General features: G+C 45.2%; 1 protein-coding gene across 9 annotated transcripts in view; it reads left to right on the forward strand.

Moving 5' to 3' along the window:
- bmpr1aa (bone morphogenetic protein receptor, type IAa) overlaps window positions 1–26005 on the forward strand; it is a 50548-nt gene that overhangs the window by 12644 nt on the left and 11899 nt on the right. For 5 of the 9 annotated variants that reach the window (XM_030748394.1, XM_030748391.1, XM_030748396.1 and 2 more), the window contains 2 exons: window positions 3988–4087; window positions 20607–20896. In XM_030748394.1, coding sequence (XP_030604254.1) covers window positions 20830–20896 — 67 coding nt within the window. In that variant the 5' untranslated portion in view covers window positions 3988–4087; window positions 20607–20829. Of the gene's footprint in view, window positions 1–3987; window positions 4088–16999; window positions 17277–20403; window positions 20522–20606; window positions 20897–26005 lie in introns of those variants that run through there. The other 4 variants (XM_030748395.1, XM_030748393.1, XM_030748397.1 and 1 more) reach the window with 4 other exon arrangements.

A 26005-nucleotide genomic window follows, 5' to 3' on the forward strand; every position in this document is an offset into this window, starting at 1 on the left:
ATTACTAAAATAATTGCAGCCCTAAGATTCAGCTTCAGTGTCAGCTTGTTCTTCATTCAGGTTTATTAGCTGTGGTGGTGGATGGAGCAGCTATGGGTGCTTTTCTTCATCTTTAAGCTCACTGATCAGCAGCTTTGATAAAGGATAACAGCAGCTTCTGTGAGACTGGGCTGATGCCTTCCACAGTGTTTTGAATGTGTGCAGTAATAACGTGTATCTGAGACGAAGGGAGTGTAAACATGCAGTCAGGATGAGCTCGGTGTTTGCAGCTTCCTGTTTCTGCCTCTCTCTCTCTCCCCCTCCGACTGTCGGGCTTCCTTTAAATAGCTGGTTGGTGCTTTTCGGTGTGTAAACAGCTCGTCGTGATGGTAAATCATCAGACACATCATCAGCACTCACCGTCATCTGACTGGATGGATGGCGGCTGCTTTTCATTCACTTTTTAAAGACTGAATGGAAACAAAGTTGCTCTTAGGAAACGATGTCTATTTTTTGACTGTAAGCATGCCCTCTCTTGGACTGCACAGTTGTTGTTTTTCCTTACAGATCTCTCATATATCCAGCTTTTTTTAAATAAAAGTTTTTGGTTTTTTTATTATTTTGATAGGGAGAGCAGAAATGCAGGCGAGGAATGCCAGAAGAGAAATGTTGGACATGTGACTGAGATCCATGCCAGCATCAAACTGGTTTTGTGAGGCTTTTATTTAACTGCCCGGCCTCAGTTAGCCCCACTGACTCAAGACCGAAGGTCTGCTGTCATCATCAGGACAGACGATCTCATTTAAAAGGCAGCACAGACATCGACACGAGGATGTTGTTTCACAGGAAGTCTAATTTATTTTAATGGAGTCCTTCGTTTCAGCTGAGCTGGTCAAAACGATTGATTACAGCTGCACCTGGAGTCCAGTGATCAGAAATCACGATGACATTTTGAGCTGAGGCAGACGTGTCGACAGAATTGGCCTCACGGCTCACTGTGTGCTTTTTAAAATATTAATCAGTGAATAAAACAATCAGTTTTTAGATTTCTTCTCTCAGAGGAGGTTTTTTTGTTTGTGGATGGTAAAGCTGCTGAATTACAGCAAAAACAATCATCACTATTATTTAGATTTTTGACTGCTTTACACTCAGACATTGGGCATTTATTGCGCCTGAGCACAGGCCTGTTTCAAGGGGAATTCCCTGAACTTTGATTCAAATGTGTGGGGGGGTGTCTTGAATGGAGTTGGGTCCTCAGTAGGGGTCTTTTTGAGGTAAAGTTCTCCGGGATGTATGTGGAGGCAAACCAGGGCAAGAAAGGAGTCACTGACCTCGGGAAACCTCCACAGATTCACCCCCAGAAACTCTTCATGACCTTTACCTCCTCCGAAGGTGCCAAACGAGAACTTTGGTACCTTTTTTGCATTCATTTTTGTCACAATCATCTCACTGATGTGATCGTTGGGAGCCAGAGCTGTGGCTGAAATCCAGCCCTGCAGCTCCAGCTTCTAAATCCTCATAAAAATGATACCACAGTGGGAAAGTGTGGAATTTGAAGCTCAGAGTTTTCCTGAACAATGAACAACAGTTTTGTTTGGGAAATCAGATGAGCAGTGGCATGTACACGTTGTTCTCTTATCATTTGAGTATAAAAACAAGATGATTAAGATGATTTGATATGCTGCACACAGAAGCTTTTTATTTTTATTTGGAAATGGTTTAAGCTCATAAGGCTAACAGAGAGATTCCTCCTGTTTGTGGCGGGCATAAACAACCGTCGACCTTACCTGCCGACATCGGCCCAAAGTTCAGTGCATGTTTGGATTCATGGAAACCGAGCGGGACCATGAGCCTGTCTCATGGTCCTGCCTCCATCTGTAAAGAGGTGTGTGTGTGTGTGTGTGTGTGTGTGTGTGTGTGTGTGTGTGTGTTTGTGTGTGTGTGTGGGACCGAGAGGCAGCAGCTGTTTGATTTCTTTTATTTTTTTCCTTTCAGTCGAGCTCGTGACCGCTCTCAGCCCCCGTCTTCGGACATCTATTTTCTTCTCATCTGTTCTATAATAACTCAGCAGCTGAAACCCCACTGCTGTCGGCCTTTTTTCTTCCTCCTTGGGGTGGAGCTCCACACACACACACACACACACACACACACACACACACACACACACACACACACACACACACACACACACACACACAGAGGTTCTCTGTAGAACTGCTGCTCAGCTCATCATCAGTTTTCCACGCTGTCTTGAGGTCTTTTTTCCAGCTGAGTCTGTTAGTTCTGGCAGCAGCAGGTCAGTGTAGTGTGAAGAAGAGGAGGAGGAAGATTCAGAGACTGCTCACTGATGACCCTGACCTTTGACCTGTGAGTTTTTGGTATGGTTTGAAGTCTGTTCTGTTGGCGTTCGGGCTGTTTTTGCTCATCTTGATTGCTAAACAAACTGCATCTCTTTCTATGGGTGATTTTTTTTTTTTTAATTTATTTAAAAATGTGGGTCATATATGTCTGATAGGGAGTTGTGTGCAGACTGTTAAACCAAAACTGAAGGTTATCTGACATATGTTTTTACAACTGGCTGTGCAGTAATTGGATTTTAATCTCTGTTAAGATTTTGGCTTTCTATAAGCTCGGGCTGAGAAAAAAGAGCCAACAAGATCTACGTACAATCCTGGAGCTGGTGACCGAACTGAACCCCCACCAGATGTGGTTATATTTATTTTCAGCCGCTGAGCGTGAAGGGGAACTGTCCATTTAATGGTCAGTCTGTGTGCTCGCTCTCACCTATGACTGTGAGCTGTGGGTAGAGACTGAAAGGATGAGACTGAGGATGCAAGCGGCTGAAATGAGCTTCCTCTGGAGAGCTTCCGACATGAGCTCAGTCATTCAGTAGGAGCTCGGAGCCTCCACACTCCTCCACACTGAAAGGAGAAAGCTGAGGTGGTTCATCTGAATGGGTGTTTCATATCCAACTGTGAGAAAATCTGTGGGTACATCTGGAGTTTTGTCTCTGAGCTGACGGATACATGGATAGAACTTTTATTTCCGGTTTCTGGACTTGGACCTGACTCTTTTATTTTGTTAGTTTGGCTGCCATGTGAGCAGCTTCCTGTTGGGTCGGACTCGAACCCGCTGGCCTGAGCCGGACTCTCCTCTCTGCTCTCTGGGTGTGAATATTAACTCGCCCTGCGGACATCGGCCTCCTCGACTGCATAAAGCCTCCTTTGACGAGTCCTCTTCTGTCAGATAAAAAGGCCTCTGTGCTGGAGAAGGCGAGGAGGAGGCTCCCCATCTGTCAGCCACACTGCTCCACTTATCTGACATCAACACCAAGCTAATGAGGCAGATTCGTGCCCGGAGACCTTAACAAGGATTTTAAGGTGGTCCTTCAGAGGGTGCAAAGAGTCTTAAAGGGTGGTCTTTGGTCCTTGAGGGCTCCAGGGAGTCCTGAATGACCTTTTGGTCTTGGAGAAGCTTTCATCAGTCAGTGAAGGTGGTCATCCGCACATATTTTAACCCCGTCGCTTCTTTGCTGTACTCTGCTGTTCAGTGTCGAGCTAGTCAGAAAATGCTACCAGTCCTGCCCGTCTGTTAATTTAACAGGATAATGATTATTTATGTGTAAAAACTGTTTTATTTCTATTAATGACTGAAGCTGAGGAGAGAACGAGTGCAGTGACGATGGCAGCCTGCCTCACCACAGCGCCCTCTCAGACAGCCTGAATATTGTTGATTTTTGGCACTACCAAAGAGAACCTTAAAACATTTGGCAGATATACACCTTACAGTTATGTTATTTTATTTATTTTCCTCATTTTTTGCCCCTGTACTATCAAAAATGGTGGCAAGTATTTTCCTGGGTGTCAAGCTTGAAATTCTAGTATCATGACCACCCTATTGATGAGTGATTGATATTCAGGTATACAGTACATGTGCTGCCCTTTCACCTGTTGCAGGACAGGTGTGATCATTGAGGTATAAGCATGTTTATTTCCTTCTCTCTGACAGTCGGCAGCTGTGATGTTGGTGTGATCCGACTTCTAGACTACATTTCCCATGGAGCCGTGCACAGAGAGGCCCAGTATTCTACCATGGAGTCAACAGTCAGGTATGAACACACACACACACACACACACACACACACACACACACACACACACACACACACACACACACACACACACACACACACACAGTGTCCCTGTGCTCATGAGAATACAAACAAACTTTATTTTTTTGTGTACGGGCTGCAATGATTACTCCGTGATTACCCAGGCCTTTCTCACGCTTCAAGGAAATTAACCTTTGACCCTGGGGGCTTAAGGCAAAGCTAGCTGATCAGGAGGCTTCCTGGCTTTTAATTGCAGACTCTGATTGGGTCATTGGAGCTGTCATGTGGTCTGATTAACAACAGCAGAGCAGGAAGAGCACTGATTACAGTGAGACCAAGGGCTGCATCTTTGTGTGTGTGTGTGATGGACGTCTCTTTTTGTGTTAACTTCTTTTGTGTCTTTGAGCTGAACGTTTCTGAGCTGGAGACCCAGTTTCCGGTTTGATCTTCTCTCTGGGATCTCTGAGGCCTTTTGTCTCGCGTGTCCTCTCTTTTGAGGTTCTGGAGGTCAGCCGTTTGAATGCTTTATGGATCAAAACCTCAACACTGAGCCGAGAACAGTCGGTTTGTGTTTGGGTCGGGAGGATCCCCTGCAGGCACAGCAGACAGGGTGTCTTAGATTAAATAATGTCCAAAAATCTCAATATTTTTAGGCTGAATTGTGATAATAGATTTTGTGCCTCTAAAATAAATACATAGTGACTCACCTGGATGGTGTGTTTTCACTGTCTGTGACTGCCGGCAGACAGGAAGTGAAGTCGTAACGCTTGACTGGCCTCAGTTACTTTGTGCTGTTGTGTGATTTTTGGTGTGTGAATAGGCTAGTCTGGATCCACACTGACACATTAAACTGTAAAACTTACACAAAATAACCAGTTTTCTGTGAGGTTAAGCGTGGGGGGGCAGGGATACAGGAGTAGGAGGAAAGCTGCAGGCTCGACTTGTCCCAACGAAGGCTTTACGTAACGTCACGGCAGACCATGTGACCCTCCTGACTCTGAAATATACTGTTGACCCTCAACAGCAGGCTGAGGTACATGAGCTTACTTAAATAGCTGGAGGGGAAGATGATGATGAAGAAGGTGGCCATGCTTTAACAGTAACACTGAAAATACAAATGAACTAAGCTGTGTGTGACGGCGGGGTGTCGTTTAGCATGAAGATATTTTTGTGCCCTTTTAGATAAAAGTGAAAGAGAAGCCCAGGACGAACCAGCTGTTTAAACTCCTCGTTTGGCTCATAGAGAAGAAATGTTTTGATCTTCACAACATTACTCTGAAATTTCATTTGAAGTGCTGCTGAAAGTGTAGATGCACCAGTTGAATTTTTGGTTGTTTCCTTCAGTTAATTATTGATGATTATTGTTTTTGAAGGAGCTTTCTGGCAAACAACAAAAGCAAACTCCTTCTCCCTCGTTTATCGGCATAGTTATCTGTGACCCGATGGGCATTAGAGGTCAACCTTAAGAAGAACAGTTGTCAGACTTTGGTGTACGATGTAATCAGCTCTGTCTAACATTCATTTCCTATTTTTGGAGATTGTTGACGTGTTCTTTGTCACGCAGTTAAAGCTGGAATGCTGAATGTCGTTGAACCCCGTCGGGTTTGCCCTGTAAGCTGAGCCGGGCCGATCCGAGCCGGGCTGCGGCGTGCGAACGAAGCGTGGAGGAGGGTGGGGACGGGGGAGCCGAGTTCCTCGGGGACATATGGGAGTGATTTGGTGCTGCAGACTGGCCGGCTCTGTTTGAAGGTCTGGCGGCGAGCTCAGAAACTCAGACGCTTGAGTCACCTCGTGCTGAAACAAAGGCAGCAATCAGCCTCGTTTCAACACCCGGTCACGTACTTCGAGGAAAGTCATCAACGGTGGCGAGCTGCTCAGAAAAAACTGACTTCATCACAGCTGATGGACAGATCTGAGATGGTCTTAACATTAAAAACTGAGACAAAAGTGGCAGCAGCTGATTCATCAGTAATGAAACATGCTAAGAAATGTTTTTAGTGAAGTATATTTTTTCAAAATATATCTCACCTGTTTAAAAATGTATTAAGGCATCAAATTGTTGCTGGCAGAAGAAACCGTTTAACTTGCCAGTTAAACTAATTATTAGTGTTAATGTACGGCCTCGTCAGTGGACGTGTAAACAATGAGCAGCTCTGTCACAGTTATTTAGGCATTTCCACTAAAGCCATAGTAGGTTGATGTAATAACCATTTGTGGGTCCAAAAGCTTCATTTTTCATAATCAAACAAATTTTAAATTGTTCTCAGTAAGTTGAGTTGAGGGTCCCTGATGTGCAGAGACAAACGCCATCATACGGCAGGAAGAAGATGCTGAAAACAGATGAAACTTCAGCCAGTAGATCGTCTGAGATGATCCATCCACAGCATGCGTTTAGTCATGCTGTGTGGTTTGGATTACTCGCTGTCCTGCGCCTGAGCCTCATGTCCACAGAGGGACACCGTGAGCCGGTGGGCTGCAGTTACACTCAGAGTTTTTAAAAGCTGAGCTTAAAGACGCGCTGCACATGAGCAGAGCTGATAAACAGCTGCAGAGGCCGAGAACGACCGCCGAAGGTGCAAAGAAACGAGATGAAGATCTGCAGCACGTTAAAAAGACATCCAACGCAGGAGACGCTGTTCAAAACCAGAGCCGGGCTCGTACCGCGGATGCTGGGTCATGACTGGATCCTGAAGAGAAAATAAACTGTTGTTCTGATGTGTTTTGAGTCCCCTCACTGACCAGCATGCTTTAACCAGGCATCAGCTGCCAGCACTGCAAGCATCAGCCGCCGTCTGAAGGCCGATCTGTCGCATTTTTGGACTTTCACGCATTTTTCTTGTCCTGCTTGATCAGCATGCATGTCCAGTACTTTTCATGTTAGGATCTTTGTTTAATTTTAGATCCTTATTTGCAGTTTCTTCTGTGTTTCTGCGCACGCACACACACACACACACACACACACACACACACACACACACACACACACACACACACACACACACACACACACACACACACACACACAGGGGACCACCTGTATCGTTGTGTCGTTCGTGGCCTGGCTGCATTTTTAGTGTGATACGGTGGATGAAACCATCCGGCCTCGCTGTACAGAGCCCAGTCTGACCAGACCACCCACACACACACACACACACACACACAGCTGCAGTTACTGTCATATGTGTCTGTGGGGAAAGTTGTTGGCACTCCAGTCTCTGGAGTTTCCACTCCTTCATACTGGGATGAGACCAGTGCAAGATCCACCAGAAAGAAGCGACACATCATTCAGTTGTGTAACCCCATTTGATGCAGGACTGTCCAGCAGATCTAGAACATCAGCTGGATAATTAAGAGTAGAATGGGAGGCAGAGCCTTCAGCTTTCAGGCCCCTCTTCTGTGGAACCAGCTCCCAGCTTGGACTCAGGAGACAGACACCCTCTCTATTTTTAAGATTAGGCTTAAAACTTTCCTTTATGATCAAGCTTATAGTTAGGGCTGGATCAGGTGACCCTGAACCCTCCCTTAGTTATGCTGCTATAGGCCTAGGCTGCTGGGGGGTTCCCATGATGCACTGAGTGTTTCTTTTCCTCTTTTTCCTCTGTTTATACTCCACTCTGCGTTTAATCATTGGTTTTTATTAATCTCTGTCTCTCTTCCACAGTGTCTTTTGTCCTGTCTCTCTCCCCTCAGCACCAACTCTGTATTAATGTAGGGTCTCTACCTTACCTTATAAAGCGCCTTGAGTTGACTGTTTGTTGTGATTTGGTGCTATTTAAATAAAATTGAATTGAACTTTATCTGTTGGCTTAACCTTAAACAGGTAAAAACATGAAGTCTCAACATCTGCCTGCTTCTTTTTAATCTTTATATGTTTCAGCTGTTTCTGCTTCAGTTAAAATGGCTCGTGGGTGGCTGGCTGATAAGTTTTTGGGTTTTTTTTCCCTCGTGGCTTAAAATGATTTCTGGCCTTTTTGATAAACAAAAATGTAGTTATGCTTGAGTAAATTATAAACCGTGCTTTGTTTTTAATGCAGTTTCAGTGATTTCTCTTTGGACAAAGATTTTATTTATTTTTTAGAAGCAGAATAATCCTGAATATAACCTGACAGGTGTGTCTGAAACAAAACCAGCAGGGGGTCGCCATAAACACGGCTGGTCTCTAGGCTTAAAAAGCACCTGTTCAAATAAAGATTAGATCAGTAACTATTATTCAGAAACAGGAAAACATGTAAATGAGCACTAAATGATGAATGTAGAGGAGTTTAACCCTGTCAGAGTGAGCGTAGGAGCAGTTTTTAGGGTGATTTGGCAGCAAAGTTAATCAGATCCTTTTTTTAAAATCTCCAGTCTTTGTGAAATCAGAGATTTTAAACAGCCAGTGATTCAGGTTTGGAGTTGGTGAGCTGTCTGTGGAGGAGTTTGGTGTCTGTCAGCAGGAAAGAGGAAGAAGAGATTTTTGTCGTGTTGCTCAGATGCGTCACCGCAGACAGACCTCTCCTCTGCAGCGTGTTGAAATGCAGGCAGGACGCTGTCAGAGCGATTTCCTGGCCCGGAGAGCAGCAGGGTGGGGGTGTGTGCCGGGTGTTTTTTCCATTACCTGCTCCCCACATTCCAGCAACGCTTGGAGGAGGAGTGGGGAGGGGGAGGCTGTGTATCGATATGCAGCAGAGATCAGCTGACTGTGGCTACAGCTTGCAGGTAGATGGTGGAGAACGCAGGGCTCGAACACCCAGAACACTAATCCTTATATCTCATCAGAAACAGGTTATTATTTTCATATTCAGTTTGATGCTGGAAAACGAGAAACTTGAAAAGGTAAAGTGATAAAGGGAGGCTCTGATTGGTCAGAGCGTCTGCCAAATAAATGAAGACAGGCCCAAGTATGGCAGCAATGAGGGACCTTAAGATTAAAATATTTGTCTTGGTTTTATATATTTCTGCTCACACGCACTCCCAGAATAGGCTGGATCCAAACTAATATGAAAACTTGGATTGATTATTTTTGGATTCATAGTTTTGTCTCCCTCCGTCCTGCACGAGAACTTTCAGAAGTTCGGAGAAGTTTCTTTGTCACCAAGTGTTTTGTCTGTATTACTGTCTTTACCTTCCAGTGTAAAGCGCCTTGAGGCGACTGTTTTGATTTGGTGCCATATAAATGGAATTGAATTGAGCTTAGGATAGAGTTTAGGGGCGGAGCTTCTGTGGGGAAGTGGGGCGGGGCAAGTTGGAAAGTATTGAGAGGAGTGCTGCAGATACTGGCATGGTGTACTGTATCTTCAGACTGTGTCAGTATAGTAAATGTACTGTCTAATTCTACACCTGTTGTATAATTGCATATTTTTAAAACTTTGTCGGGTTTGTTGTGGTGTGTGTGTGGGTGTGTGTGTGTGTGTGTTTGAGAGAGTGAATGAACTTCTGTCTCTGAGCTTCTATTTTTAGCTCCTCTGTGTTTGTGTTTGTCTGCGATGCCTCTGATTAGATTTCGGAGAGCGATCCTCGCTGAGTGACCTCGAGGGGTAAATCTGCATGTTCAGGGGTGACCCGTGATGGGATGGGAGCAGCATGTTTACTACCTCCCATGAAGCCATTGAGCTAACTGGTTTAACTGGGAGGGCTCTCTGAATGTCCTCCTCCGTGTTGTTTATGATGGTGCTGTTGTTTTTATGGTCCGAGTGTGTTTGTTTTATGACTCAGCACCGTGGCAGTGATGGATGGACTTGGTTCTATGACGGCTAGTGTGATTAAAAACACTTTGGGACCCTGAGCCGATGGATCTGCTTTGTTACCGTGTAACTGTGACCAGGAACAGCGTCCGTCTCCAGCTCTGCTCATAATCAATAATCAGATCATATCGATGAAAAAATGTAATCCTGTAAACCTGCGCTGCCCCTGTGGATTGTGGGTAATCTGTGCTGCAGTAACATGATAATGAAGAGTTGAAGTAAATGTTCCTCCTCTGGTTTGATGCTGCAGCTGCTCTGCAGATCCTCTGTTGGCCTCTAATGAAATTAAGCCTCACTGCTGCCCACTCTCTGCCTCTCTGCACACAGACACACAAATAAACAACGTGAGGGCGTGTGCAGCTAAAACGAGGCTCAAACACTGCCAGGGTTTGTGGTTCAATTCCCCAAAATGATTTAGTTTAAACTAAAAGGATCTTCTTCTTGTGAGAGCGATCGAACGGGTCCGATTCACCCAAAGCTGCTCCAGATAGCATGCGCTAATTTAAAGATACCTTGAGAATAAACGGTTTGGTCAGTTGGTGTCTGTGCTGCCGTTATTCCAACAATAAATTAGATTTAATGCAAGTCTTGTGGATGTCTGAGTAGCTCTTGGCCTTGACGTCATATTACATATAATAAAATTCCTATGCTCACATCTGTATGTATGGTCACATGGTGGTGGCTTAAAATGTGTCTTCTATTAATAAACCACTAATAAACCCAGCGGAAGAAGAAGAAAAGGTGCATTTGAGTTAAATTCTGGGATTAGCTGGAGGATGAGGATGAAGAAGAATAGGATTAGGAGGAGGAAGATGCAGGGAGGAAGAGGCCCGCAGCACAGCTCACCGTGGCTCGGGGTATTCTGGGTATTCTTATGCTAATCCATCGCTGGGGAAGAGGCACAGAGCAGCCAGGCAAACAATGGCAGTGGAGCCAGAAAGTCTGGCCTGCAGTCTCCCAGGCCCCGAAAGGCATGTCAGGCAGGGCGCCGACACCAACGGGAGGCTGCTGCAGCACCCAGAGGCCCGCCTGCAAGGAGGGGCCCCTGGAGGGGCCGGGGAACGGGGCCAAGATATGGAGGGAGAGAGATGAGACGAGAAATGAGAAGCCTGATGGAAAGCTGGAAGGAGCAGAGAGAGGAGGGGGAGAAAAGGGAAAGCAGCAAATGGAGCATGTGAGGAGGAGGAGGAGTAAGATGAAGAATAAAGGAGAAACAGAGCAAGAAGGAAAGAGAGAGGGAGGATTCAGGAAAGGAGAGGTGAGGCAATAAAGAGGAAATGTAAAGTAGGTGGTTAGTTTGGCACATCCCTGCTACCGTACTCAGGTTTTTACAGTTTAGTCTGAAGCCAAGCTCTGAGCTCCAGGGCTTCCCATAAACTGCAGTTCCCCTGCTGTCCAGCAGAGGCGCTACAGCTGTTAAGCTGTCCAACTTTCCAGCAGAAATGAACATGTTTACAGCCTGATACAGAAACTGATTTGGCCTTCGTAGCAGCTGTATGGGTCTGGGGGGGCTATTACTCACCTGCTTAAACTGGAGGCTTAAAGTTTTCAAATAGGCAACGGCCATAAAGCTAAAGTTGGGGCTTCAAATGTTCGGCCGGTGTGCTTTAGGGCTGCAACTAACGACTATTTTGATAGTCGATTAGTCATCGACTATTGAAACGATTAGTCGACTAATCGGATTATGAATCACATAATTATGAAATGATACTTATTTAGCTATCAGCTTTTGGAGTAGCTGGGGGGCATGTCAAAGTACCAGGCGCTTTATGACCAAGACCGAAGCCATGACGGCAGCAGACAATATGAATAGTCACATGGCAGTTGTGAATTAATCAAATGGCTCAGATTGAAAGAACATAAATATTGTCACGTGCGTCCACATGGCGCTGGATACGGAGAAGGTGGGCGGCGCAAAAATTTTTTTAGGAAAATTTAAAAGTAGACGGCTCAGAGCGGTGGAGTAGGTGGAAAATGTGCCTGCTGCCGGCATGATTTGAAAGCCCTGCATAAGGTTATTTAAAATGTGGTAGTAACACATACTTCATTCAAAACTTTTAATCGGGTTTGCTACTGATATAACTTTAACGGTCCATTTTTCCAACCATAAAAAAAGTATATAGTACTTTTTCGTCCCTGTAAAACAAAGTTGGCACAGTTTCACCAGTATCCCCCATCAATGAATGCTATCCGGTCTTTAAGTCCGACATAATTTCCAGGTCCAAATGCTTCTAAATAAACAGCAACGATATAACCAATGACTGTTCACTATTAAAGATGATTGTAACATACCTTATCAACGGCAGCCATTTCCGCTTCTTTCTCATCGGTAAAATCACAGCTGAGTGTGGTTTTTTTTCGAGTTAAAACAACCAGGGACACAGCATTGTGGAAAATTGATCACGTGACAGTTTGGAGTTCTACGTCATCACTTAACAACCGGATTGCGCATGTGTGAAGCTCGCCAGAGATAGACAGACAGGAAGATGTCTCACTACGTTAAAAAAAAAATCACCAGTAATAATAAACGACTATTATCGACAATTAAATTAATCGTCAACTATTTTTATTGTCGATTATTGTCAACAATGTCGACTAGTCGCTGCAGCCCTAGTGTGCTTGTGTCGTCACTTTAGAGAGATTTTGTTCCTTAAGCTTGCTTGACCTCAGAGATTTCCACCCTGTTATATTCCAGGCTAAAACTGGTCGTTGGGTGTTTCATTGTTCTGTTTTGACTCGTTTGAGGAGGATTCAAACTCCGCCATAGCTGACAGACAGAACTGAAACTAACTTTTCTCCTTTAATCAACTCAGTAATCACAAAGCAGATGTTTTCTAGCTACTCTACAAATTTAGGCTAAAAATCAAAGATGTTATAACTCACAGCTAACTCAGACTGCTGGAACAACATCAGCCCCAAAACTTGTAGCTCATGACGACAACCCATGCTGGTTTAAGATCTGAACAGGGCTTTCAAATTATGCCGGCGGTAGGCGCATTTTCCACCTACTCCACTGCTCTACGCCGTCTACTTTTTAATTTTCCTAAAAAAAACTTTTTTGCATCATCCGCCGTCTCCATTTCCAGCGCCATGTGGACGCAAGTGGCAATATTTACGTTCTTTCAATCTGAGCCATTGGATTGGTTCACGACTGCCATGTGACAATTCATACTGTCTGCTGCCATCATGGCTTCAGTCTTGGTCATAAGGCACCTACTACTTTGGCATGCCCCCCAGCTACTCCAAAACAATTTGAAAGCCCTGCTGAAGTTGTGCTCTGTCAGCAAATATTGGAAACCCATCAGAAGTTCAGATGTATTATTTTATTTTACACCCCTGTGATAAAGATGATGACAAATAGAAGTGTGGAGTCTGGGCCTTCGGGAGTTTACTTCAGAAAATGATTTATATAACCAACAGATTCTTAAAAGAATGAACCAATCTTTGCATCTGTGAAACTAAATCCACCTTACATCTATTTTTTATCCCATGTTTCATGACAGCTCAGATTTTATCAGCTCATTAGGGCGCAGTGGAAAGTTTGAGGAAGTGGAGCTCAAACAGAGATTCCTCTGCAGCCAAAGTTAAGATGATCCTTAAGCTGTGGAAATATATGAGCAGCCAGTTTGATAATTAAATATTTTTCAGCATCTGCAGTTTCTGTTTTTCTTTCCAATTTTGTTTTTGATTGAACAAAGCGGGTACCTCATGGAAGAAATGGCCATGCTTAAAAAAAAACCCACCATCCATCCATCCCTCCTCCTCAATCCCCACTAATATTCTTCTCCACCACCATCCCCAATGCCAATCTCCCTCGTTACTGCATTTATTTTTCAAGCTCAGAAGCTGTTGGCTCCTCCAATCAGGCCTCAGTACTGTTTATTTAGTCTGTCGCCGCCGCTCCTCCAGCACAGGAAGTGGAGACGCATTAAGGCTTGATTATTGATGTCTGGCCCTTCACCCTGCAGTCCATCGAGAGGGGGAAGGAGTATTGGGGATGGATTATTAATGTTTTCACCCACACCTCTCCCTCCCTGCTAGCTTCCAGTGTCATTTTACAGCATTTTAACAGCTCTTGGCGGAGCTGGAAGGTCAGTAAATCAGATGTGGAGCTGCTCAGGAGTTTCTCTCCACAACAAGCTGATAGCATTGAAATTTTACCAGAAGATTCTGAAACATTTAGGCCACATGGCTGAGCAGTACTGCCTGCTTGTTTGGGTTTTATTTTTCCTGTAACGGGAAGTGGAGTCAGAACTGGAGAAGTGCTGAAAGCTGCCATCGGATACCTAAAAAGCAACATACAGTGACTGAAAACGGTATAACTCACCAGCCAATGCAACCTCTCAGTTCGGCTTTGACTTCTAAAGGGATGTTATCGACCAGTGTGCCTCGGGATGCAGTCTGATAGACCTGCAACCAATCACAGCAACAAAAGGTGCAAGAGAAAAATTGAAATGGGATAAAACGTGCAGATCAAACCCGGCTCAAGGCTGAAAACTCCCTCAGCATCTGACATTTGAATCCTTGGATCCAGAAGGATATCTGTAATATCTTCTTTAGAACATCATGACAGTGACTCCCAGTTTTTGTTATTTCAGTTTGATGTGTATTTGTGGAGATATTACCACAAATATCCAGTGGCTTTCAGTAGCAAAGAATTCCTAAAATTCTTAGATCCAGATCTGGATCCACTGCACATCCTTACGGATATTAGGTGCTACAACCACAGAATCAGGGTTTCCTGCCTTTAAATGGGCCTCTGTGGGTGTTACCGTGTATGTAGGCCCAATTGATCACGATGTATTGAGGTTAATTAGTCCGTTCCTGTAGGTTCCCTGTTACTTGAAGAACCTGATCATTTTCCTTTGGAAAACTACCAAAACATCTTTCTTTCTGTTCGATTAATCAACTCCAGATATGATAATTCTGATATCGTAAATGGAGCTGAAATCAGTTGTTTCCCCCCAAAACAGAGCTTGAACTTGAGGAAGTTTGTGCCGTAAGTTCTGTATGAAACCGTCCAGAGCAAACTGTTGGTCAGACAGGAAGCTAATCCCAGTAATAACAAAAGTAATCACAGTAAAACTCTGTGTCTTCCTTTTATTAAAGTGTGCTGTAGGAACCACCAGCCATGGCGGAGTAATATCATTTTACTTAATAGTTTTATAGCCGGCTGCCTCTCCAGCCAAATGAAAAGTTATTATACCCAGAAGCAGACTGCTTCTCTAAAAGCCTTTTAAAGGACTCTGTTTCTCCACAAGTCTTACCCCACTGCTTGGGTTTCTATCCCACCAAATATCCCAGCACCCCCGGAGCGGTGTGACCTCAAATTCCTTCCCCTGGGGGGGGCAGCTATGGCTCAGTGGTTCCCCATAAGGGCAGTTTATTCTGTACAGGTGGGACGGCCAACAATACCTCCTTTCATTCCCTCGTCACGGTGAATGTTCCTCCTCCAGGACTCCGATGTGACGTCCAGCTCGCCAGAGCAGCCACGCTACATTAACCTCCGTTAGGCGGGGAGACGAGGGAGGGGAGGGGTGGGTTAGGGTGTAGGTTTGAATCCCATTGCACCTTCATTTTTGGAAGACCTTTATTTGGATTAGGTCTTGATTGACGTGCTGTTATAAACATTGTTTTTTTGGGTGGGTGGGGGGATTTTGTGTAGGTTTGGGGAAATCCAGAATAAATAGGTCTGCAGGTACTGCCTTTAACTTGAAACCAACAAAAGGACCCAAATATGTGCTGCACTCGTCTTAGACCATCTTTTTATAGATGTCTTTATTATCTTACTTTTAGATGTTAATGTTTGTTGCTGTCTGAATGCACAGGTAATGCATTGTAGCTTGTTTTGAAATGCACCGTGTAAATAAAGATTAAATCTGGCAGTTGGTTCCTAGAGTAGGGTTAGAGGGTCACAGGTCACAGATGCACTACAAAGTGAAAGCCTTGAAGGTTCAAATAAAGAATTACAGGTGAGCTGTTTTTCACTGCTGTATTTAAATACTGATTTCACCTGCAGACCCTTCCTGTCTTGGAATTAAGTCTTATCTGTTAATTGGTGTTTGGACCTCACCTGGTCTCTTCGTTTATGCTCACAGTGGTTTCTTTTTGTTTCAGTGGCTTACAGCTCAAACCTGTTGGTCCTGTCCAGTGATAAATGATGAGGTTCGGTGTCGTACTGTTTATTTAGGAGATCCTTTTACATGTTCATACTTCGGAGGTGAGTGTGCCGTTACTGTTCCTGGGTAGGACTTCATGGCTCGTGATGTTTTTCCAGTGTGACATATTGAATGAAAAGGTTGCTTGTACACAGTAATGTCAGGTTTTCCACATGAAAGATGAACACATACTGAAAGACGTCTGAAAAGGTTCGGGGTCCCTGTTTGAACCTTGAACTCTGTGGTTTGATATGTTTTGAACAGACTTTTTTTTTTATAATATTTGTAGTTTTATGTAAGCAGAGGTGAGTAGTTTGGGTTTGATTACTGTGTGAAACAGTCAGATGAGTGTTTCCTCTTTTGGTTTTTCTGCCTCGTTGTTCCTAAAACATTAATTAAGATATTGTTGGATAAAAGTGTCTTGTAGGGTTAAAGAAAAGGTTAAAGGCTGAAGATGTGTGTGTGAAGTATCTGTGCATCCATACTTGAATCATTATGAACTTTAATGTTGGGAACTTGTTTGATAAGAATCCAGATGAACTCAAATAGAATCAATACCTTCTCAGTAAATACCACAAAGGCGTCACTGTGCAGACTCCGTGAACCCGAGTAAACATGGACATAAATGCACTGTGACTGTTTGTTGGAGGCGAGCAGCTGCAGGGAGGTTTTTCTAGTTTAAGTTCAGCCCGTCACCTGTTTACTGTAAACAGCCGCAGAGGATGAGGAGGGTACTTCAGGTCCGATTGAGAGCTGATTGTCTGAACCTGCAGTGGAGGCAGCAGTAGTTTGATATCTGCTGGTATGAGCGCTGCTGGAGGAAGAAAGACGTTTTGTTGTTGACTGAGAAGCAGACCGAAGAGTCAGACGAGCCTGAACACGACCCTGCCGACGAAGAGGAGGAGGAGTGAAAGTTACCCCCTCAGCGTTTGTGTTTGTGAATTCTCCGGCTCTGTTTGTCGAGGTGACAGATTCAGTCGTTTGACTCTCTGGTGTCTCGGTCTCCATGGTGACTTTGTGTGTGTTTTTGTGCGCGTCAGGGTTTCAGTTGTGATAACAGCCGTCCGTCATCAGTCGTGCATGTGTTTTCAAAGGGAAGTGGATGTGTTGGGCGATTTACAAAGGGTGGAGGAGGGGGGAGGAGTGCTTCCTGTGTTGGGGGCTCGCAGCAGACGGTCCGTCCCGAGCCTGCCTCGTCTTGCCCTCCCCGTCTGACTCTGTTATCTCACCGCACTGTCGTCCTCGCCGATCTTTAAATGGAGCGAAGAGCCGCAAACAAACTGGAGGTTTTGTTGTGACGAGGAGGTGAAGAATCTTTCACTTTGTGTTATCGACTCGGAGACGCCAACACACACTGCCCAGTGTTTTCTGTGTGTTTTTATGAGTCCTACAAACACACACACACACAGAGGTGCACAGCACTTCACTAAATCCTCCTTTTCTGCTCCTCAGCTGTATGAGTGTGAAAAGCTGCAGAGCTCTGCAGCCTCTTTGTGACAGCAGACAGAGCAGGTACGGAGAGCCAACACTGCCAAAATCAAATGGGCGTTAAAATCCTGGCAGCGTCTTAAGCAACGGCTTTGTTGGAGTTGTGTGCTGGTTCTCATCTTTATAATATGCTGTTCAGTTTTTTGTTTTTTTATTGGTGCTATGTGTACAGCGCATCTTTAAGCTCAGCTTTTAAAAACTTGGGGTGTTTCTACCGCCTACGGTCTCACAGTGGCCCAGACACCAGATATTTGAACACTAAGATTTCAGTGTGGATGTTAGGCTGAGGATCAGGAGTTTTCACAGTGAATAAACTACACAGCAGTATTAATGACCGACCTCGTGCTGTGGATGGATCATATCAGATGTTCTCCTGGCTGAAGTTTGGTCCTTTTTTGGTGTCTTCTTCCTGTCATGTGACGGCTTTGGTCTTTGCCCATCAGGGGACCCTCAACATGAGCTTTCACTGAGAACAATTTAACCCTTCATCCTCCATCTTTCCTACTCATGTTTGTTAGCCTAATTGTAGCTCTGCAGTGAGCCCCCAGGCAGCAGGTTTTTTAGTTATTCTGAAAATGGATAAACTTATTCAGATTGTGTCGTGGGGCTGATTTCTTGCTTTTTGGTTGATCAACTTGGGGAAAAAAATGGATGAGTGCCGAGGACCAAAACAACCAAAAAAAACATTAATTCAGTGAGTAAATAAGCAACCATCTAATTATTTAATTCATAAAATGGGAGGTACTGTAAGTTGATATTTTGGCAATTTTGGCCTACCATACTATGTGACACTGATGAATTATTAGTTTAAAAAATGGTAAAATGGGTCTTTAATTATACTTACATTAATATTATTACTTACATTAAATGGTTAATTGATATTAATAAACCACCTCAGGTTTTAAAGCTTTATTGGCAACATTTGATTAGGTGGTCATACAAAGAAGATAAAGCCTAATTAAATATAAACGTACAAACATTTAGTGTGGGTGTGGGTGGATTTTATCAGGGTTCACCAGGCCGACACGAAGGGGCCCGTGAAGTCATGTTTGTCGTGTACGCTTGGCTCGCCATCCTGTGTGTGCGTCTTTGTTCTCCGTCCCTCCAGAGATGTGTGAAAAGTGGGTCACAGGTCGGACCCCTTTGAGCCCCGCAGGCAAATGAAAAGTGACAGACACCGGCCACGCATCGCTACTAATTCCCCTCACACACCCCTCTGGTCCCCTCTCGGCGCCCACTAATTGCAACATGCCGTTATTAGTGCTGCGCGGGGCCCGAGCGCCGGTAATTGCAGAACATCCCCAGACAAATGGCCGGGTAGTTAGTGGGACCGCTGGAGGCCAGCTCCGGGGCGGCAGGGGTCACTGGGTCACGACACACTGAAGACAAGGGAGAGCCGTAGCCAAGGGAGAGCATGCTCTCCATCACTTCATCATCATCATCATCATCACTGCTTCTGCTGCAGTTTGTTGGTCTCACGTGAGGCAGGTCGCTCTTTTAGCCCATTTGATGTCAGTTTTTGAAGAGCTGCCTGTGATGAGTTAAACCAGATTCTTTGTGGTTTGGGCCACAGGCTTGGCCCAGGTCTGTTTTCCTTTGTGCATCTTTGGGTCTAAAAGAGAAATTTCTCAATAATTTGGACTGACAGTAGATTTTTAACATATTCAGTACGGTGATGTCAGATTTTCTCTCCAGCAGCAGCACATCAGCACTTCTATGCTCTTACGACATACCTGCCAGCATCAGAGCTCTTTTTCCAGTCTCAGTGCAGTTTATTCAAACGAGCACTGATCTGAGCTCATCTTTGATGACTCAGTAACTGTTAGTAAGGTTATTAAATAAAACGCTGTAGCAAGTGAACAGAAACTGCTGCCATCGTCTGCGTGCAGCAGGATTATCGCTAGGTTTTCAAAATAAAGTACTTTTTGTCAACAGTTTTACAGTAACGCAAAGTAATTACCAGCAGCAGGTTAAACACATCTCTTCTGCATTTACCTTTCTAAAAGACCTAAAAAGCTAAGGTTAGACATGACCACACCACGGGAGTAAGAACACCTTGGACTTTGTTTTTCCAAACACTCATAGCAGGCAGCGGTTTTAACTGTGCAAGTGCAAAGAGGCGAAGCTGTTATATAGACGGTGAGCTCAAGTAGTGCAAAAGGAAACGTTTTTCCAGCGTCCAAACAGCAGCTTTTTCTTTTAGTAACCACCATTAAAATCTTTACTAGGAAACAGCTGGAGGTCCTTCATCAAGCACCTGATCAGCAAGTGTTAAGGTGAAGCAAAGAGAACTTTGTAGCTGCTCCATCCACCGCTGTTTGTTCACAGGGAGAAAAACTGCAGTATGGAAGTTAAAATATGCAGATAAACTGTTAATAAATAAAGTATTTCTTATCCGATTAATCGATGGAATAATCGATAGAATACTCGATTACTAAAATAATCGATTTATGCAGCCCTAGTGATAGCAATCAGTTCTGGTATCTTAACAGCTGAAATTATCAGATCAGCAAGCTCAACACACACACACACACACACACACACACACACACACACACACGCGCGCGCGAGTGCAGAGAGCAGTGGAGGTGTGGAAAAACGTGTCAGCGATGATCCACTCGGTGTTAATGCTTTCCTTCGCAGAGCTTAAATGCTGCTAACGTGGGAGACACCTGAGCGCTGCAGAGTTTAAACGAAGCATCGAAGCAACAAATTTGTGTCGAGGATTTTCTTATAATTGAATTATTCGAGGAATCGTTGCAGCCCTATAATAAATAGAGGGTGGCACGGAGGTGTGATGGTTAGCACTGTTGCCTCACAGCATGAAGGTCCTGGGTTTGAATCCCTCAGCCGGCCTCTGTGTGGAGTTTGCATGTTCTCCATGTGCCAGTGTGGCTTCTGTCCAGTTTTTCCAGCTTCCTCCTACCAATAACATGCCTGTCAGGTTGTAGGTGTGAGCGCGAGTGGTCGTCCGCCCCTCTGTGTTAGCCTGCCATGAGAACTGGGATAGCCCAACCGTGACCCCGAGTGGGATAAGCAGCAGCAGAAGAAGATGGATGGATGTAATAAATAGATGCATCCAAATATTGCTGACCAGCTGATGTTTAAGTCCTACTAACTCTCCTGTCTTTTTTTTTTCTCCTTCAGGGTGTTGGACCCACAGACCCACTAAGACTCAGGAGGACCTGTATTTGTGATAACACCCTCCATCCCATCACCTCCTCCCTCTCCTTCCCTCCATTTGGAGCTCCTCAGACTCCTGCTGTGGAATAATTAAGACTTTAATCAGGACTGGGGCATCTCCTCTCAGTGCAGACCGGCTGATCAGAAGCTCTCGTCGGTGTGGGACCTGGTCCGGTCCTGCTGCAGGATGGTAGGTCTACCGTTCTGTGTGACCGTGACGGCCGCCGCTCTGCTGCTGTGCCTCAGAACTGACGGTAAGATGTTTAAAATCTGTTTCACTTCACTGAAACTGTTTGCAGGCAAAGCCAGAAGCTGTGAGAGAGCCACAGGAAACTGTCACATGAACAGTTTTAGTACAGGCGACCAGGAGCTTCGAGTCAGTGAAGAGCACAGCAGTATCTTTGATTTCTAACCATTTAGTCTGTAAGGATCCTCAGACTCAAGGAATAAGAGCCTTTTCCCACATTGTAAAGCTGGATTCTGCTGTTGGGTGTTTTTCTGTTGGCATGGACCCCCTTCAGGACAGCCTGTGTGGTGCAGCAGCACTTCCAGTTTGGAAGACCGGTCAGCTCGTGTGCTCCTTTTTGTTTTTAACACAGCGATCAGTCGGGATCGCAGCCGATCATTTTCCCTTTCCAGCATTAGTGAGTGCGGGTAGTTCAGCTGTGTTAGTGTGTTTTAGCTGCCTGCAGCAGGAGAAGCTCGACATGAATGATGGTAGAAAGGTTTTGGAGTTTGATCGAAATGTCTGGTCTGCATCACTGAACGAGCAAACGCTCGTCCCAGATTTTTGTATATGTGGTATATTACCAGCTAGCTGGGTATATTTAAGGATTTATTTATATCTTTGTAATCCGAGTCAGCTGCATGATTGAGTTATTGACAAACCCATGCTTTTATTCTGAAAGTTTAGTTGTTGCTACCGGGCTCGTGCTCTTCCTGTCATGTTTTCCTGCCAGCGGGCTCATCGGGCCGCTGTTTGGTGAAAGTCTCCTCTCTGACCAGCATGAGCTGCTCAGTTACTCATTAACCCTTTAGTTTGTCCTCAGTAGATAAGCAGTACTTCAGACCAGCATTAGCATATGAAGTCGCTGTGGTGTTCCTTTGTAATCAGCACCCCCCTCCCTGTGCACACAGAGGGGCATCAGCAGCTTTTTGTTTAAGCAGTTTTTAAGTGTTGGCCGGCCGATAAGGGGCAGGCTGTAGAAACAACAGAAATGTGAAGTCACTTCTCCTGCTTCACATAAAAGATTCCCAGCAGCTCCTTCCTGCTCACATTGAACTCGGCCTCCGGGGTTATTCATGTGGTAGACGTTTCCAGATCAATGGCGACAGCCTGTGGATCCAACGTCTCCTGAATGCTTCACGAAATCTGCTGTTTCAACACGAAACATGTTTACTTGGATCCTCGTGAGTGTCTCCTTTATTTAAAGGAATGATAACCACACAGACGTGCATTTACATTTCACATGCAGCTGTCGATTCATGTATAAAAACACACATGCAGACTGCTCCTCACTTTCAGCGTGAAGAGGCTGAACTCCACATTTAGTCCCTTCAGAAAAGAAGGTGCGGTTTGAACAACAGATCTCAGTTTTTCCACCTTATAAAGAAATGCTGCTGTGGCACCCATCAGCACGCTTCTGTGGGCGTAAAAAATAAGACATTAATTACTTTAAAACTGTGAATTCACAGAAAATTGTCTTCCTTTATGTTTTTGTCTGTAAAAAGGCTAAAACTGAAAATGCAGTACAAGGTTCAGGCCAGATTGGACCCTTTGGCAGGCTGATTCTGGCCCACGAGCCGTATGTTTGATACCCCCTGTTCTAAAAGACTGTGAAATGATTCTGTCAGTTTGAAGTGCCACCTGTGAAACTGAAAACACAGCCGAGGAGGCGATCCGAGCCGCATGAGAGAGGTCGCCTTCTCACCGGCCAATCGCTGACCTGCAAACACCCGGAGAGCGGCTGATAAGAGCCGGCCTGTAATCTTCAGAGGAAGGGAGAGGCCCTCTGCCCTCTTATCAAACGGGTTTTCCATTCACCTTCCAGCCTGTTGACTTTGGCTTCACTCCGTCTGTATGTGAAGTTCAGGAAGCCGTTTGTGTTGGCGACATTTACAAAGGGACATCAACAAAAGTGGAGCCGACCTGAATCTGCAGCTCTGCTTGGCTCAGAGCTATGACTATGAAAGCACAGGTAGTTGCTCATTGGCTCAGGACCTGTTACTAAAAAGTCATTAGCCAATGAGCAGCCTCCTTCTAAGTGTCAGAATATTCCTTTTTCTGACCTGAAAGGAGTGACGGAGCCCATAAACTCATCAGTACAGACGGACGCTTCCCGTAGACTTCTACAGGTCAACCACAGCTATCGCCCCCTGGTGGCCAGGTTCATGTTGGCTTCAGTTTTCACACCAGGAAGTTATGTCCACCTTTGATACTGTGTGTTTCAGAACTGGAAAAAGTTGGTTCATTGCATCCCTCATTTAAGTTGTTATCCCTGCAGCTCATTTGTTCAGTCAGTTATTAGCGATCGGTCAGGACGTAAGAATCAAGAACTGTTCTACACCTGAGACAGGTGAGCTGAGACACGACTTTGGCTGTTAAATTATTTGCTATAGATGCTCAGGAGTCCTGAGCTCCATCACAGCGCTGATTTATTTTATTATAGCAAATCTGCTCTGGTTACTAAAGGTTGGTTTCCTTTGCTCAGATATGTTTACCTCCAGATGTGCATGTGTTGATGCAGCTGCAGTTATTCTGAGGTGAATTTTATTCTTTCGTTGATCCCAGGATCTCTCTTCGAAGGCTGAAGCGGCGCTCAGAGCCCCTCCCTCCCCTCCCTGCAGGAAGCTGTTGAACTGATTGTTGCCGCTCTCACTTCCTCTCTGCACATTAACCGTTTCCTGTACGAGCTGTTGGCGGCGCTAAACACTCCAAACAGCCATTGTTCTCCGGAAATATCCATCAGTCCCTCTGGAGACTTATTCGCTCTTTGAAACAGCGTTTGTTTCCTCTCTGTGGACTCTGTCACAGTCGCATGGCAGCGGCTGCACGTTTCCTTGTGAGTGAAGCCGGTTAAAAGGTTTTAGATGCTTTTTGTCACCATATAAATGGAAAAAGCAGAAACTCTTCAGTGTTGGGGAGAAGCCATTTTTCCTGCAGCAGAAATGAGGAACCTGCACGTTCTCAGCACTGACGGGAATCTTTGATTTTAAGGCTGCAGATTAATACTTCTGCTCTCAGACCAACAGAAGGCTCCTAAATGGTTCCTAAAGGTTCTCTTAATGATCCGTCACCATCCAAAGAGCCTGCAGCACTCATTTTATCTGCAGCCATTGAACTTACAAACGGCGCTGCACATGTGCAGGTGTAACCTTGTGCGGGTGTGGTGGAGGCTCAGGGAGGTGGAGCTGCTGCAGCAGTTTGGAAAGGAGAGACTTTCTAGATAAAACTTTGGAGAAAGTGATTTCTTTGCTTTCGGATTCGACTTCTCCTCCTCTGCGAGCGCTGATGTGGAGGTTTAGTCGTTCCGGCGGCGAGCGCCCGCGCCCTCGGTGCTGGTATAAATGGTACAGAGCTGTGGCAACATCACGACCACTGTGGCGAGTACAACGGGCCCATAAAACTCCCACAGAACGATGCTGTGTCCTCTTCTCCACCTCCTTTTGTTTTGTTTTTTTTCCCATTGGACTTAGTTACATATTTCATGCTTAATAACTGCACAGTGCTTGGCTGTATGGAGCAGCACCTCCACCTCTCCCTGCTGCGTGTCTGCAAGCCTTCGTGTTAGCGTGCACGCTCGGACACAAACTGTTACAAATCCAATAGACTCTCCACGGCTCTGCTCGCTTCCAGGCTTTTAACGAGGTTGTTAATTACCTCGCCGGGAAGCTTTTCAGCTGCCTTCTGTCGCCTCGGCAACCCCGGGGCGGCCGGGTAAACATCCCTGGCAGGAAGTCGGCGAGGCTGCGAGGAAGGAGGCGGTGCTCGGAGGGCTTGGGTTGTAAAAATGGAAGACAAACACAGGAGGAGGACCTGAGTGAAATGTTTGAATGTGATGCAGTGAAACCACCGAGTGGAATTCACATGTTTTAGATTTTAGATTCCTTTTGTTATGGTTTCAGCTAAAAAATGTTCCTCTCGGAGGAGAGCCGAGCCTCTGAGGGCTCAGAGGAAAAGAAACCAGTGTGTGTCTGGAGCTTGAAAAAGGCGACTGGACTTCTTTTTTGTTTCTTGAAGACGTTTCACCTCTCATCCGAAAGGCTTCTTCAGTTCTCAACCAAATGGTGGAGAGACCCAGGTGGAGAGACCCAGGTGGAGAGACCCAGGAGAGACCCAGACGTCTCAACCCCCATTCACACCTTTGTTCCAGTGACCTCAATAGGCCACAGGAAACAATGGAGCGGAGTCCTAAATTGGTTTCAACTGAAACCACTGATTAAATATGACCCACGCCCCCTTCACACCTGGGCACATGTGTTAACGCACATGATCAATAGAGGGTCATAACCACCTCCAGGGGACTACGCCCACAGGGGTTTAAATACCTGGGTCTCTTCACCATTTGGTTGAGAACTGAAGAAGCCTTTCGGATGAGAGGTGAAACGTCTTCAAGAAACAAAAAAGAAGTCCAGTTGCCTTTTTCAAGCTCCAGAGACTACTATGACCTGGATAACTGAGAATCTACACAGACAAACCAGTGTGTGTGCAGATCCTGGAAGACTTTTCTTAAATTTAAGGCCATAAAATGTGAAATGCTGTCATTTCATTCTGTTGTTGCTTCATTTTTGAGTTTTTAGAGAGAAAAATAAGATTTTAAAAAGTGCATTTGTACCTGGATGGACCTTAAAGGTCACGAGAGATCGGGGACTCGCAGCTCGGGTCCGGCTGCTTCTCCTCTCTCTGAGGACTCAAACGAGGTGATGAAGGTCAGTTCAGTGGGAGAAAAATCAGAAAAGAGTTCAGCTGAGATTTACGTTTTTAATCAAGTATTAAAATTCTTGAATGTAACGATTTCCTGTCGTACCCATGAGTGAAATTTAAGGCGTTCTTATTATTTTGGCTTGTGTTGGACGTGCGTGAAGAGCCGTATAAAGATCGTCAGCACCACATTTATGTCAGTCACCCTTCCTCTCTCCTCATCGCCCGTTTCAAGGACGGAGGAGGCGACACTGAGCGACCTCTCGGGCTTTGAGTGTGGTTGACAGCTGATCCCTCCTCTTCCTCCTCCTCTTCCTCCTGGTATCTGTTTGCGGAGCAGGGGGCGTCTGAGGCTCCCTGCAGAGCTCAGACGGACTTATTCCAACACAAACATGAACTAAAGATCAGGAAAAAAGTCGATTTGTTTCTCCAGCAGGTAAAC

This window comes from Archocentrus centrarchus, chromosome 15, assembly GCF_007364275.1.
Source record: "Archocentrus centrarchus isolate MPI-CPG fArcCen1 chromosome 15, fArcCen1, whole genome shotgun sequence".
Taxonomy (NCBI): Eukaryota; Metazoa; Chordata; class Actinopteri; order Cichliformes; family Cichlidae; genus Archocentrus; species Archocentrus centrarchus.